This window comes from Paroedura picta, chromosome 7 (genome assembly GCF_049243985.1).
Source record: "Paroedura picta isolate Pp20150507F chromosome 7, Ppicta_v3.0, whole genome shotgun sequence".
In the NCBI taxonomy this organism is placed as follows: Eukaryota; Metazoa; Chordata; class Lepidosauria; order Squamata; family Gekkonidae; genus Paroedura; species Paroedura picta.
This window is the reverse complement of record NC_135375.1, coordinates 116,010,793-116,023,055: the sequence shown is the minus strand read 5'-3', so window position 1 is coordinate 116,023,055 and position 12,263 is coordinate 116,010,793. Positions and strand designations below refer to the sequence as shown.

Below are 12,263 nucleotides of genomic sequence, written 5' to 3'. Positions count from 1 at the left end.
GTTTTTGGCAGCTCCCTTGGCTCAGTAATGAGCACCCAGTTCAAACACAGCAGGTTGAAACAGCTGTCAATGACGGGAGACTGGTCATTAGTTTTGCCTCCCCCCAGAGAACCCTCATGAGTGCTCAGAAGCTAAGCAGGTTCAGACCCGGTTTAGATAACAGACGACCCCCCCCCTCTCCCGGACGTCCAGGGCCACTAAACAGAGGCAGGCAGTGAAAGACCACCTCTGCATGTCGCTGTAATGTCTCTATGGCTGCGACTGGCCCATTCTTTCCACCAACAGCCACCACTGTTGTTCCCGTAACATGGCTCCATGTCTTGGGAGGCTGAGCACCCAGCACTGAATGTCATTGGGTGTCCAAGAAAAGCAGAAGGTAGTTGTAAAGTCTGTGATGAAATTCTGAAAGGCCCATCTGTATCTCCCTGCCACACAGGAGCTTCTGAAGCTGGATTTCTGCATCGGGATCATTGGTGGGAAACCAAGACATTCTCTCTATTTCATAGGATATCAAGGTACTAACCCCCAGGGCAACAGACCCCCCCCTCCATTCCTCCTAGTGTTGCCTCCTTCTCAAAAGGTGGGTGAATCTGAATCAGGCCAGGCACACAACTGATGTACCCCAAAAGTGCATGTAAAGTAATGCTGGTGTCAGTTGTGCAACGAAAATCATTTAATCTGCCATAAACGTGCCATACCCTGTGCCCTTATACTTTTGTGACCATATGTTCTATACAGGCATGTTATCACACGCTATTAAACAGGGCTTTGGTTAAGAGGGAGGGCCAGTGGCTCAGTGGGGTGCAAAAGGCATCTCCAGTTGAAAGACCCAGGCAGCGGGCGATATGAAGACCCTGGAGTGCTGCTGTTAATTGGGAGACCAGATGGACCTTGACCGACAGTAGGAGGCAGCGTTGCATGTCCAGACATTCCCTTCAGCAAGTACTCATAACGAGTGCATGCCCACAAAAGCTTATACCCCAAACTTAAACTTGTTGGTCTTTAAGGTGCCTCTGGACTCAAACTTAGAATCACAGAGTTGGGAGGGACCTCCAGGGTCATCTACTCCAACCCCAGGAACTCAAAACTTCCTGCCCACCCACAGTGACCCCAATTTCATGCCCAAGTGATCCCTCCACCAAAAATCTCCAGAATCCAGCCTGGCCTGGAGAACCTTGTTCCATAGTTTCAGACTAACACATTTGCCCACTTGAATCTGTTATAATCTCCTATAATTCTGAAACATAGCTTCCAGACCACCATAAAAATCCCACCTACAAAATACTGTACAATGAATGCTGAGTAGAGGGGGGTCAGGAAGTCAAGCACTTAGCCCAAACCATCTGTAATGGAGGGGCCGTGGCTCTGTGACAGATCCTCTGCAATGCATTCAGAAGGTCCTGGGTTCAGTCCCCAGCAGCATCCCCAGTTACAAATATCAGGCCATTGGTGATGTGAGACCCTGGAGAGCCACAGTACGTATCTGGATGGACTGATTGTCTTGAATCAGTAGGTGTTCATATGAAGTGTTGTCTGCAGCACATACTGTTTTCCATGTTGCTGCAACCAGCAAGGCCTCTGGATTTCCTTGCGGTTTATTGATATGGAACATCTACTGGCATGGCCCCCCAAATGGAAGTATACAGACATGGCATCCGTAGAGTCCTGCTCCCAGGGACCGCACCAGTGGATGGACAGCGGAAGACCAACAAGGCACGCTCAATGCTCTGGTGTCGTCGCCACCTCCAGTCTTCCGAGGCTGCTCTCACCCTCTGGAGGGTGGGGGCAGCCTTGGGAGACTAGCAGGGGTGGGGCCAGCACAGCCAGCAGGTAAGGGGGGGGGCAAGGAACAAGGATTCTCTCTTATCGTATGGATGTTCCACATAAGGGATGAGAATCTTTGTCAGTAGATTTATTTAGAATTTCTTTGAGGTTGCTGCAGAGGGTTGTTTAAGGGAGGTTCACAAAATTACAAACAGCATGATAAATTAATAAATAGAATAAAAGAACCAATAAACCAGAACATCTAACAGACTAATGGATGGGAGGTTAAGAAGCAGACCATAGAAACAAAAAGGTAGAATCCATGCAGTTATAAGCCTGGGTAAAAAGTCAAATTTTTGGCCTTTGTCCAGTGTAGAGTAAGGAATGTGCCAGGCAAGCCCCAAGGCAGAGGGCACACCAAGGCAAAGTACCACACCCTGAAAAAGCCCTCCAAAGGTGCTAGGCAGTGACCAGTGACATGCTTTTTCCGTGGTAGCACCTTGCCTTTGGAGGGCTTCGGAGGAGGAGGCAGTCCTAGGGCCCTGCTCTCAAGCCAGATAGGGCCTTCAGAATCTGGGCCTACCTTTGGAAACAGGTGGGAAAGCCCATGCAGATCTTTAAGCACAAGGACAATATGGCATTAGCATTTTGGACCAATGGGGAGTTTCCAAAGCAGCCCCACACAGTCATCAGACTTGGGTGTGCTGAGTGCATTGCTTTCCTTCCTGCCTTTGAGGAATGGCTGCGACCGGTGTAGAAGCCAAAAGTGATTAAAAGGGCTACGTGCCAGAGAAGAGACTTGGGCACCCTACCCTAGGGCAGGATCCAGCAGTACCCCTGAGCTTGCTTCAGGAAATAGACACCCCCCCCCCTCATGACATGCCAATTCCTCAGTATTCAGGCAGCTTTGGGCACTTTCACATGTGCTGAATAAGGCACAATCATCCACTTTCCGTGGATTTTGCAGTGGGATTTATTGTGTGAAACTGCAAAACCCACTTGCAAACAATCATTAAAGTGCATTGAATGTAGATGCGAAAAGGTGACCTTTGCCCCTGACATACCTGGACTGGGCTACAGGCTATTAGCCTTCCTTCATCCCACAACCTCCTCCATGCTACTTGTGCAAGGCTTCCAAAGAACCACCCAGCTCCCTTGCTGGGGGAAATATGGCTGGATGGTCTGCGTCTCAGTGACTCCTTAGTCCACATCTCTAGATGATTTCTCTTCTTGGTTTTTATGGAGATATTAAGAGGCTGGAGCAGGGGAGCAATATGGAATGCTGCAGGATTCTTGTAGCCCTTTTTTGCATGCCCAGGGAAATGCTGACCGCCACTTTGGGGTTAGGAGGCGAATTTCCTCCTGGCCAGACTGGCCAGGGATTGTGGTGGGTTTTGGGGGGTATCATCTGTTCATGGAATTCACAAGCAGGTAGTAGTGAATTTCCTGCATTCAGCAGTGGGTTGGACTAGATGACCCTGTAGGTGTAGGCATTGGCCCCTCAGCACTACCCTCTGGATTTGACCCGCCAAGTAAGGTCAGAATGGCCAAACAGCTGGGTCCTCCAGGCCCAGGGAGCCTCTGCAGAAGGGCTGCTGGTCTCAAGAGAAGTCCAGGAGAATCAACCAGGACACATTTCCTCCCATCGCTGTCTCAGCGAAGACTAACAGTCAGGGAAAACAAGGCTGCTTCTGTCCCAGACCTAGGACTTAATAATCTACCAATCTGGTCTCCATCTGCCTGAGCACCTTCCCTGAGACTAGATCATTGGTCACCTGGTAGTAGCTATTGCCTTCCTTGGTTTCCTGAAATCAGTTTTGATGTTATTCTGAAATTTGGAGCAAAAGGCTCCCCTGAATCAGAGGAATTGTTCTCCTCAAGGGGAAAACCCTGCTGGGGGCTGAGCTGGGTATGGCCTCATGCCTTCCAGACAGGCAGGCACCCAAAGGCCTAGCAGGGATCCTTTACTTTCTGCTGCCTTGTCTTCCAGATGACTTCCTCCTGTATCTCGACCCTCACTACTGCCAGCCCTTTGTGGACACCACCCGGGAGAACTTCCCCTTGGAGGTGATTCTCTCCAACATCTCTTTAAACTTTTGGTTGAGGCAACAGCTCTCTGTCTGTCGGCACCCGACCTGATCTGTGCAACAGCTACCTCCAAATTAGACTTTTGTGTCTCACTGTGCTGATCCTGAAGTTCCAGCTGGTCCCGAGTGCAGCAGCATGAGTCCTTTCCGGGCCTCCTTGGGCCTTGCATTGCACCAGGGCTTTCCCAGATTGAAGACTGACTCAAATGTAATGTTTTGATTTCAAAGGCCTAGCTGATCTGGAACCCCTGCATTCACTGGACCACCTCTCCCACTAAACATTAAGATCACATGATCAGTTCCTACTCAATAAAACTGGCTTGACCATAGCCCCCCAAAGGCCCCAGCTTGCTAGAGTTGAGGCCAGGAAATTAACATCCAGGAAACACTGGCCTCCCTGTCCGGGAATCCCATCTACTAAACAGCAACCTGCCCAATATAAATCAGCCCCCCCTCCCAGGAAAGGTTTTAAGAGGCAACTTTTAATAATATATTTTAATCTAAATTATAGTCATTGCTTTAATTATGTTATTGTTGTTACATGCGAAGTCATGTCCGACCCATCGCGACCCCATGGACAATGATCCTCCAGGCCTTCCTGTCCTCTACCATTCCCTGGAGTCCATTTAAGTTTGCACCTACTGCTTCAGTGACTCCATCCAGCCACCTAATTCTCTGTCGTCCCCTTCTTCTTTTGCCCTCAATCGCTGCCAGCATTAGGCTCTTCTCCAGGGACTCTTTCCAGCTCATAAGGTGGCCAAAGTATTTGAGTTTCATCCTCAGGATCTGACCTTCTAAGGAGCAGTCAGGGCTGATCTCCTGTAGGACTTACCAGTTTGTTCGCCTTGCAGTCCAAGGGACTCGCAAGAGTCTTCTCCAGCACCAGAGTTCAAAAGCCTCAATTCTTTGACGCTCAGCCTTCCTTATAGTCCAACTTTCACAGCCATACATTGCAACTGGGAAGACCATAGCCTTGACTAGACGTACTAGATGGGTATGATAAAGAACCGAAATGATAGGGACCTAACAGAAACAGAATAGTTTTTTAAAAGGTGGCAAAATTATACAGAAGAACTATACAAGAGCAAACTTAACATCCCTAATAACCACGATGGGGTAGTCACTGGCCTGGAGCCAGACATCCTAGAATGTGAAGGGGCCTTAAGAAGTCTTAGCAACCATAAAGCTGGTGGAGCATTCCAGTTGACCTATTCAAAATCTTAAAAGACGATGCAGTTAAAGTGCTACCCTCAATATGCCAGCAAATTTGGAAAACTCAACAATGGCCACAGGAGTGGGAAAGGTCAGTTTACATTCCAATCCCAAAGTAGGGCAATGCAAAGAATGTTCAAACTACTGCACCATTGTACTCATTTCTCATGCTAGCAAAGTTATGCTCAAAATCCTACAAGCTAGGCTCCAGCAATATGTGGACCGAGAACTTCCAGAAGTACAGGCAGGATTTCGAAGGGGCAGGGGAACTAGAGATCAAGCTGCCAACATACGCTGGATCATGGAAAAAGCTAGGGAGTTCCAGAAGAACATCTACTTCTGCTTCATTGACTATGCTAAAGCCTTTGTGTGGAACACAACAATTTGTGGCAAATTCTTAAAGAGATGGGAATACCAGAGCATCTTATCTGTCTTTTGAGAAACCTATATGCAGATCAAGAAGCAACAGTGAAAACCGGGCATAGAATTACTGATTGGTTCAAAATTGAGAAAGGAGTTCGGCATGGCTGTATACTGTCGCCTTGCCTATTTAGCTTGTATGCGGAGCACATCATGAGAAAAGCGGGGTTAGATGAGTCACAAATTGGGATCAAGATTGCAGGGAGAAATATCAACAACCTCAGATATGCAGATAGAATAATAGAGTTGGGACCTCATGGGTCATCTAGTCCAAATGGCAGAAAGTGAAGAGGAACTAAAGAGCCTGTTGATGCGGGTGAAGGAGGAGAGTGCAAAAGTTGGCTTGAAACTCAACATGAATTAAACGAAGATCATGGCATCCAGCCTTCTCAATTCTTGGCAAATAGATGGGGAAGAAATGGAGATAGTGACAGATTTTATTTTCCTGGGTTCCAAGATCACTGCAGATGGCGACTGCAGCAAAGAAATTAAAAGATGCTTGCTCCTGGGGAGGAAAGCTATGGCAAATCTAGACAGCATCCTAAAAAGCAGAGACATCACCCTGCCAACAAAAGTGCATCTAGTCAAGGCTATGGTCTTCCCAGTTGCAATGTATGCAGTTGGACCATAAGGAAGTTGGACTGTGAAAGTTGGACCATAAGGAAGGCTGAGCGTCAAAGAATTGAGGCTTTTGAACTCTGGTGCTGGAGAAGACTCTTGCGAGTCCCTTGGACTGCAAGGCGAACAAACTGGTAAGTCCTACAGGAGATCAGGTCGGACACGACTTCGCACATAACAACAACAGTTAATTAAACACTTAAAATTACTAATGCTATGTTAAAAATATTCAAAGGCCTGGGAGCTTCCGCCCTTCCTGAAGAGGGTGGGAAGGATAAGGTGCTATGCTGATGTTCCTTCTATATGCATATGTGTGCAGGGAGGCCCATTGCCTTCGTGTTCTGTGGGCCCAGCCATGCATCTGAGAGGACAACTCTGTCTTGCAGGCCCTGTGGAACTGCTTGAAGTCCCACAGGGCCCTGGTCTCCTTTGGAAGAATATCCACCAGGCTGGGGCCAGGGCAGAGAAAGCCTGGCACAGGTACGAAGGTCCCATACTGTTTAGGGCTTTAACGGTGAGCATCAGCACCTTGAACCTGATTCGCTCCTCAACCTGGAGCCAGTGCAGTTGGGAGACCACTGGCCAAATATGCTCCCTCCACCCAGTTCCAGCAAGGAGTTGGGCAGCTGTGTTTTGGGCCGTTTGAGCTTCCGGATCAGATTCAAGGACAGTCCCGTTTGCCAGGTTGGGGTTTGCCTGAAGGAGATGATCAAATGCCTGATGGGCAGTATTTGTGACCTGAGCCTCCACGGATAATGAGTCCAGTATCACACCCAGGCTCTTCACTGAGGTTATGATTTTTTATTATTATTAGTATTATCATCATCATCATCTGTGCTGCAGTTTTGTCTCTGCGAGATGGGCTGGGTGGGGCTGTCAGTTTAAATGGCCATTGTATTTTCCTCGAGACTTGTAATCTAAGCCAGTGGTCCCCAACCCCCGGTCTGAGGACTGGGACCGGTTCGTGGATCAGTCGGTACCGGTCCGCAGCTCCTCCTCGTCCTCCTCCCCAGCTGCTGCCTCGGGGGCTGCCCTGCCTCTCTGCTTCCGGCTCACCTTTGGTGTTCTTCAGCGGCCACCATGGCTGGGGCTCCCCCTCGACGTGGCACTGCACAGCTGCTGCTGGCAGCGGGAAGTCAGGGGCGCCGGCAGGAAAGCAACTGGAGCAGGGGCTCAGGTGGCAGCGGCGACATCCCTCGGCAAAAGACTACCCCCCTCCCTCCCCGGGCCTCAGTAAAATTGTCAAGCATTGACCGGTCCCCAGTGATAAAAAGGTTGGAGACCACTGATCTAAGCTGTTTGAGGACTTTGGTGCAAAGGGACTGACAAAGACTATAGAAAGCAATAGCCATTATTCTCTACTTTATTTTGCTTATATGTCTCATTGAACCCTGCCCCAGTGGGGCCCCAGAACAGCTTGCATGGTTCTTCATTTCCCCCTTTCACCAGCCCAGTGAGATGTGCCTGTCCCAAGATCAGCCAGCAGGCTTCTATGGCAGAGTGGGGATTTGAACCTGGGTCCAGCACTACACTGGCTGTCCAGTTTCTTGTGACTGGGGCAGCACAGGAGGCTGCTGGGATTTCTAATTCAGTGTTCTTTAGTGTGCTGTTGACCTCCCCTTGTCCTCAGAAGAGCATATAATCCAAATTGTCAGAGTTCAGATTGGGGGAGGGGGAGGGTTGAACAAACTTTGGTCTCTTATTGAAGTTTCTTCTAGGACAACGAGGGGCTATTAAAGAAAGAAAAATGAGAGTCCAGAGTTGCTCTTTGTGCTTCACCATAATTTCCCTGCAGTCCAAGAAGCCCTGCCTCCGGCATGTAATTTGTTGCTGGGTCCTTCATTTGGCTACTCAGAGGATCTGTCGCCTAGAGTTGTCTGCATTTTGCCCTCCCAGGTGTTAAGTAAGAGGGGCTATTGAAAGGGCCAGCAGGTGTTGTTGAGGTAGAGAACCTGGGCTGTGCACAACAGTTGGCTCAGTGGGTGGTAGTCTCAGGATGGACAAACGGCAATATCTACACAACAAGTGACTAAAAGGTAGATTGCACTGCCGGAGGATCCAGTGATAACCACGTGAACAGGCTGCTTTAAAAGGGACTAGACAGATCCATGGCGGAGAGGTCCAGCAGTGGCTACTAGCCATACAGTCTGAGGGAGCCTCCACATTCAGGGTCAGTGAACCAACCTCTCTGCCTTGGTGGACCCCCGGAGGAATTGGCCACTGGGTGAGGACTGGGCTAGATCGACCCTCCCTGGCCTGATCCATCAGGACTCTTCTGACGTTTTTCATCCTCTTCTCTCCTCCGGCCACTTTTGTGGCACCTTCACCCTTTCCTCTCCAGTCCTTCCACTGCAGCTTCCCTCGGAAAACCGCCTTCAGCAAGATGGATCCCAGCTGCACTATCGGCTTCTATGCCCGTAATAGTGAAGCGTTTGAGGACCTCTGCTTGCAGTTGACTCAGGTGAGGCATCCCAGGTGAGGCATGCAAGTAGGGCGGGCTGAAGCTGAGTGAATGAGTGGGCCGGACTCAGCTGCACACTTTGGGGGCTTAGATGAGGGTTTGTGTTGGCAGAACTACAGTTTTCATGTGGAACATTTGAGTCGAGGGCTGTGTAAAACCTTGTGGGCTTGCAGGGGCCTTTGGCATTCCGGCATAGTGTGATGGGCACGGCCACCCACCAGCAGCCTAAGTGCCCTGTCCCTCACACACTTGGGCTGTGGTAGCAGCTGCTGCTGAAGCAGTTAAGAAATCTGATCAGCCAATCAGAAGCCTTGCTGTCCAGATGCCCTAAAAACACTTTGCAGGACACCAAGGAAGGTGTTGGTGGTGCTGTGGTACCCATGGACACTCTGTCTGGGACACCTTGTGGAAACAATTCAGGAAAGTTTAAAAGTTGGTGATGAAGAAGAGTCGGTTCTTATATGCTACTTTTCTCTACCCAAAGGAGTCTCAAAGCAGCTTACATTTGCCTCCCTTTCCTCTCCCCACAACAGACACCCTGTGAGGGAGTGAGGCTAAGAGGGAGGTGAGGCTGATTGATATTCCTGCTCGATTACAATATCTCTATCAGTGCTGTGGCAAGCCCAAGGTCACCCAGCTTGCTGCATGGGGGGGAGGAGCGGGGAATCAAACACGGCTCGCCAGATTAGAAGTCAGAGCTCCTAACCACTATCTATTTATTTATTAGATTTTTATACTGCCCTTCTATATGGTTCAGAGCGGTTTTCATAGAACATCACAGGGGGATACATGGAACCACCTAACATATGACATAGTCAGTACGCCAACAATAATCTAACCGTGGTTCTGAATAACAGAATTTCCACCAAGCTTTCTCTGATGGTGACAGAAAAGAAAATTAGGGACAACTTAACATATACTGATAAACAATTGAGTTCCTTAAGAATCCTTGGGTGTATGTAGAAATGGAAAGGCCTGGGGGGTGGGGTGGGGGCAGGAACCCCTGGAAAAATGTTTAGGGGTTTTTTTTTGGGGGGGGGGGCTCATCTGAATTAATATTTTTTTAGTAAAGCATCTCATTTATTCTAATTATACATATGGGGAAAAGTCAGAGCATTTCCTTAATTTTAAACATCCATGATTTCCCCTCCTTTTGAAAAAAGTAAAGCAAAATGTATCTGAAGAAATATGTTATGCAAGATGATCTGCAGAATTTGATAAGAATAATTCTTACAAAACATTTTTCAAGATTTTTTGTTTAACTTAAATAATTTTGGTAGCAATTAATATGTTTAATAATAATCTTTCTTTTTTTCTCCCCTGAATTAATCTAATTTTGTGAGTTTCTTAAGTGCTGCTGTATTCCTTATTTTTGCATGCCACCTCTCTAAGGAGATCCCCATAGCATTCTTCTAGCATTGGCTAATAACCAGTCTAGCTGCAACTAAGATAATTAATCAGCATTCTTCGTTTGCATTGGGAATTTTCAATAATATATATGTTGAGCAGAGCCAATTCAGTGGTAGGTTTTATTTGTTCCTGGGTGGTTTTTATGATCTCTGTAAAAATTGATTTCTAAAATTTGCCTATAATTGGAAGCCACATATGCATAAATTCACTTGCCAACCATTTTTAATCTTTATTTTCATGATATGGGCTATCTTTACTGGATCTCTTTGAGAGATCTTTAATGTATGTTCTTGTAAACCTCTTGCAATTGATTTTAAAAGAAATCATTGAAACATTTGAAACCAGTCCTTGTTAGTATTCAGTTCTGTTTCCCCACTAAGTGTTGTACTAGTGATCCTTTTGTTTGCCCATTACAGGTCCTGAACTCTGCAGCTGTCAAAGAGAAGTATCCCATGTTCTCGGTGGTAGAGGGCTGTTCCCAGACATACGGCTTGGATGAACATTTCTCACAGCAGAGGTCACAAACTCAGCGATGTACCAAGCGGGAGAGAGCAAAAAAGCCCGCTGTGGAGGAATTTGTTGTCTTATGATTTTTGGCCAGGCACTCTCAACATTGTGAACTTATTTATTATTATTTATGGGGAGCATTTGGTCTGGCTCCCTCCCTTTGCAGCTGAGAGCGGTACTCCCAAGTCATCCCTGTTGGTGGCTCTGCTGCTTCAACGTCCTCACGCTGCAAACGAGTGTCTTGACCTAAGATGGGCCACTGCTGGGGGGAAATAGTCAATCACACTGGAATTGATAGTGCTGAAATTGACCGTGTGTGTCAAGAACATGGGCCCATTAGAACTGGAGAGCTCAACACTATTGCTGAGTGAAGTGGAGAAAAGATGGTTATGAGCTTTGGTTCATAGAAAAAAGAAGTTCATCAGCTTTGCTGACATTCTGGTCCTGAACCTGGGTTTTGCTACTGCTCTCTCCCAAGTTAAAAATTCTTTGCCATCCTTTCCATGTTGTCACTTCTCCCCATCAATATAGGATTTACCTTGCTGGACTCTCTCATGAGGGGAGAGGAACAGTTTGTTCCTGGGGGGAATCCGTAGTCACTCCACTAAGGGGAGAGGAGATTGCCATTGGTGGTGCTTTGGGTGACCTCCTTGGCATGAGGTCTTTCTCTCTTGCAATGCAATAGTCTCTATGCACAGACCCTCACAGGGTGGACTGAACATGCAGGGAGGAAGTGAATGCATGGGCTCACTGACTCTGCCCCATCTCCACCCGATTGCTGTGAACCCCACCCCCATCACCAGGCATGTTGGTTTCTCAATGCTGCTGCTGAGCATGAGGAGGAAGTGACTGTGAAGTCCCTTCCTCCATCTGGAAGTGCCAGATTCATAAGCTAGTGTTGGGGTGAGGTGGGGGCAGAGCCCATGGACTCAAACCCATGTGCTCTTTTGCACGCCCAACCAATGCATGGATTCATGTGCAGAGGGTCAGTGACATCCTGGGACTTGAGGAAGCAGACTTGCCGCTTGAGTGCTACCAAGGCATACTTCACATAGCACCTGTCCATTCTCTCACGGGCAGCCAGAATTGAGGTGTGGATTTACTCTGTTGATGACAATTTTAAAACCTCTCTCCTGCTTCCTTCAGAAGCAACACATCGTTCTGGATTCCGGCAATAAATGATCAGTTGAATGGATCCTTGTGCTGTTGTGTGTTTACCTGGATTGGCCATAGAGTTGTGGGTCCAAGAAGGATCTACATGTCATCTAATCCATCCCACACATGTGGCCACCTGCCAACTCAGGTCCTCAAGTAGATGTGAAAAATAAAGGAGATGTTTGTGAACCACAGTGAGAGAGGAGTATACAGAATTGTCCTTTTTATATTTATGCAAGCTCTTTGTGGCATTTCAGAATAAATAAAGCCTCACCCACATATCTACCACTCAAGGACTGAGGCAATATCAGGGGGAGGCCTTGTGCTCTGTCCCCTGTTGTCAGACCCTCAGAATTACTGGTTGGCCACTGCGTAACATGATACTGAACTGTATGGAACAATAGCCTAATCCAGCAAGGTTCTTCCGATGTTCATTTGACCACTTTCTTAACCACTGCTTTACACACAGAGTGATTAAATTGTGGAATTGGTTGCTAGAGGATGTAGTGATGGCCACAGAAATAAACAGCTCTAAAAGAAAAGATTCTTGGAGGATAAGGTCTGTCAGTGGCTCCTTGCCATGGTGACTGAGGGGAACTTACACATTCAGAGGCACTAAAAGCCAAGAG

General features: G+C 47.7%; 1 protein-coding gene across 5 annotated transcripts in view; it reads left to right on the top strand.

Moving 5' to 3' along the window:
* The window catches only part of ATG4D (autophagy related 4D cysteine peptidase), a 29,912-nt gene extending 18,238 nt beyond the window's left edge, over nucleotides 1-11,674 (top strand). For 4 of the 5 annotated variants that reach the window (XM_077346139.1, XM_077346140.1, XM_077346138.1 and 1 more), the window contains 4 exons: nucleotides 437-515; nucleotides 3,755-3,831; nucleotides 8,443-8,562; nucleotides 10,389-11,674. In XM_077346139.1, the coding sequence (XP_077202254.1) occupies nucleotides 437-515; nucleotides 3,755-3,831; nucleotides 8,443-8,562; nucleotides 10,389-10,562 (450 nt within the window). In that variant the 3' untranslated portion in view covers nucleotides 10,563-11,674. Of the gene's footprint in view, nucleotides 1-436; nucleotides 516-3,754; nucleotides 3,832-8,442; nucleotides 8,577-10,388 lie in introns of all 5 variants that reach the window. The other variant, XM_077346141.1, reaches the window with a different exon arrangement.
* The last annotated feature ends 589 nt before the right edge of the window (nucleotides 11,675-12,263 follow it).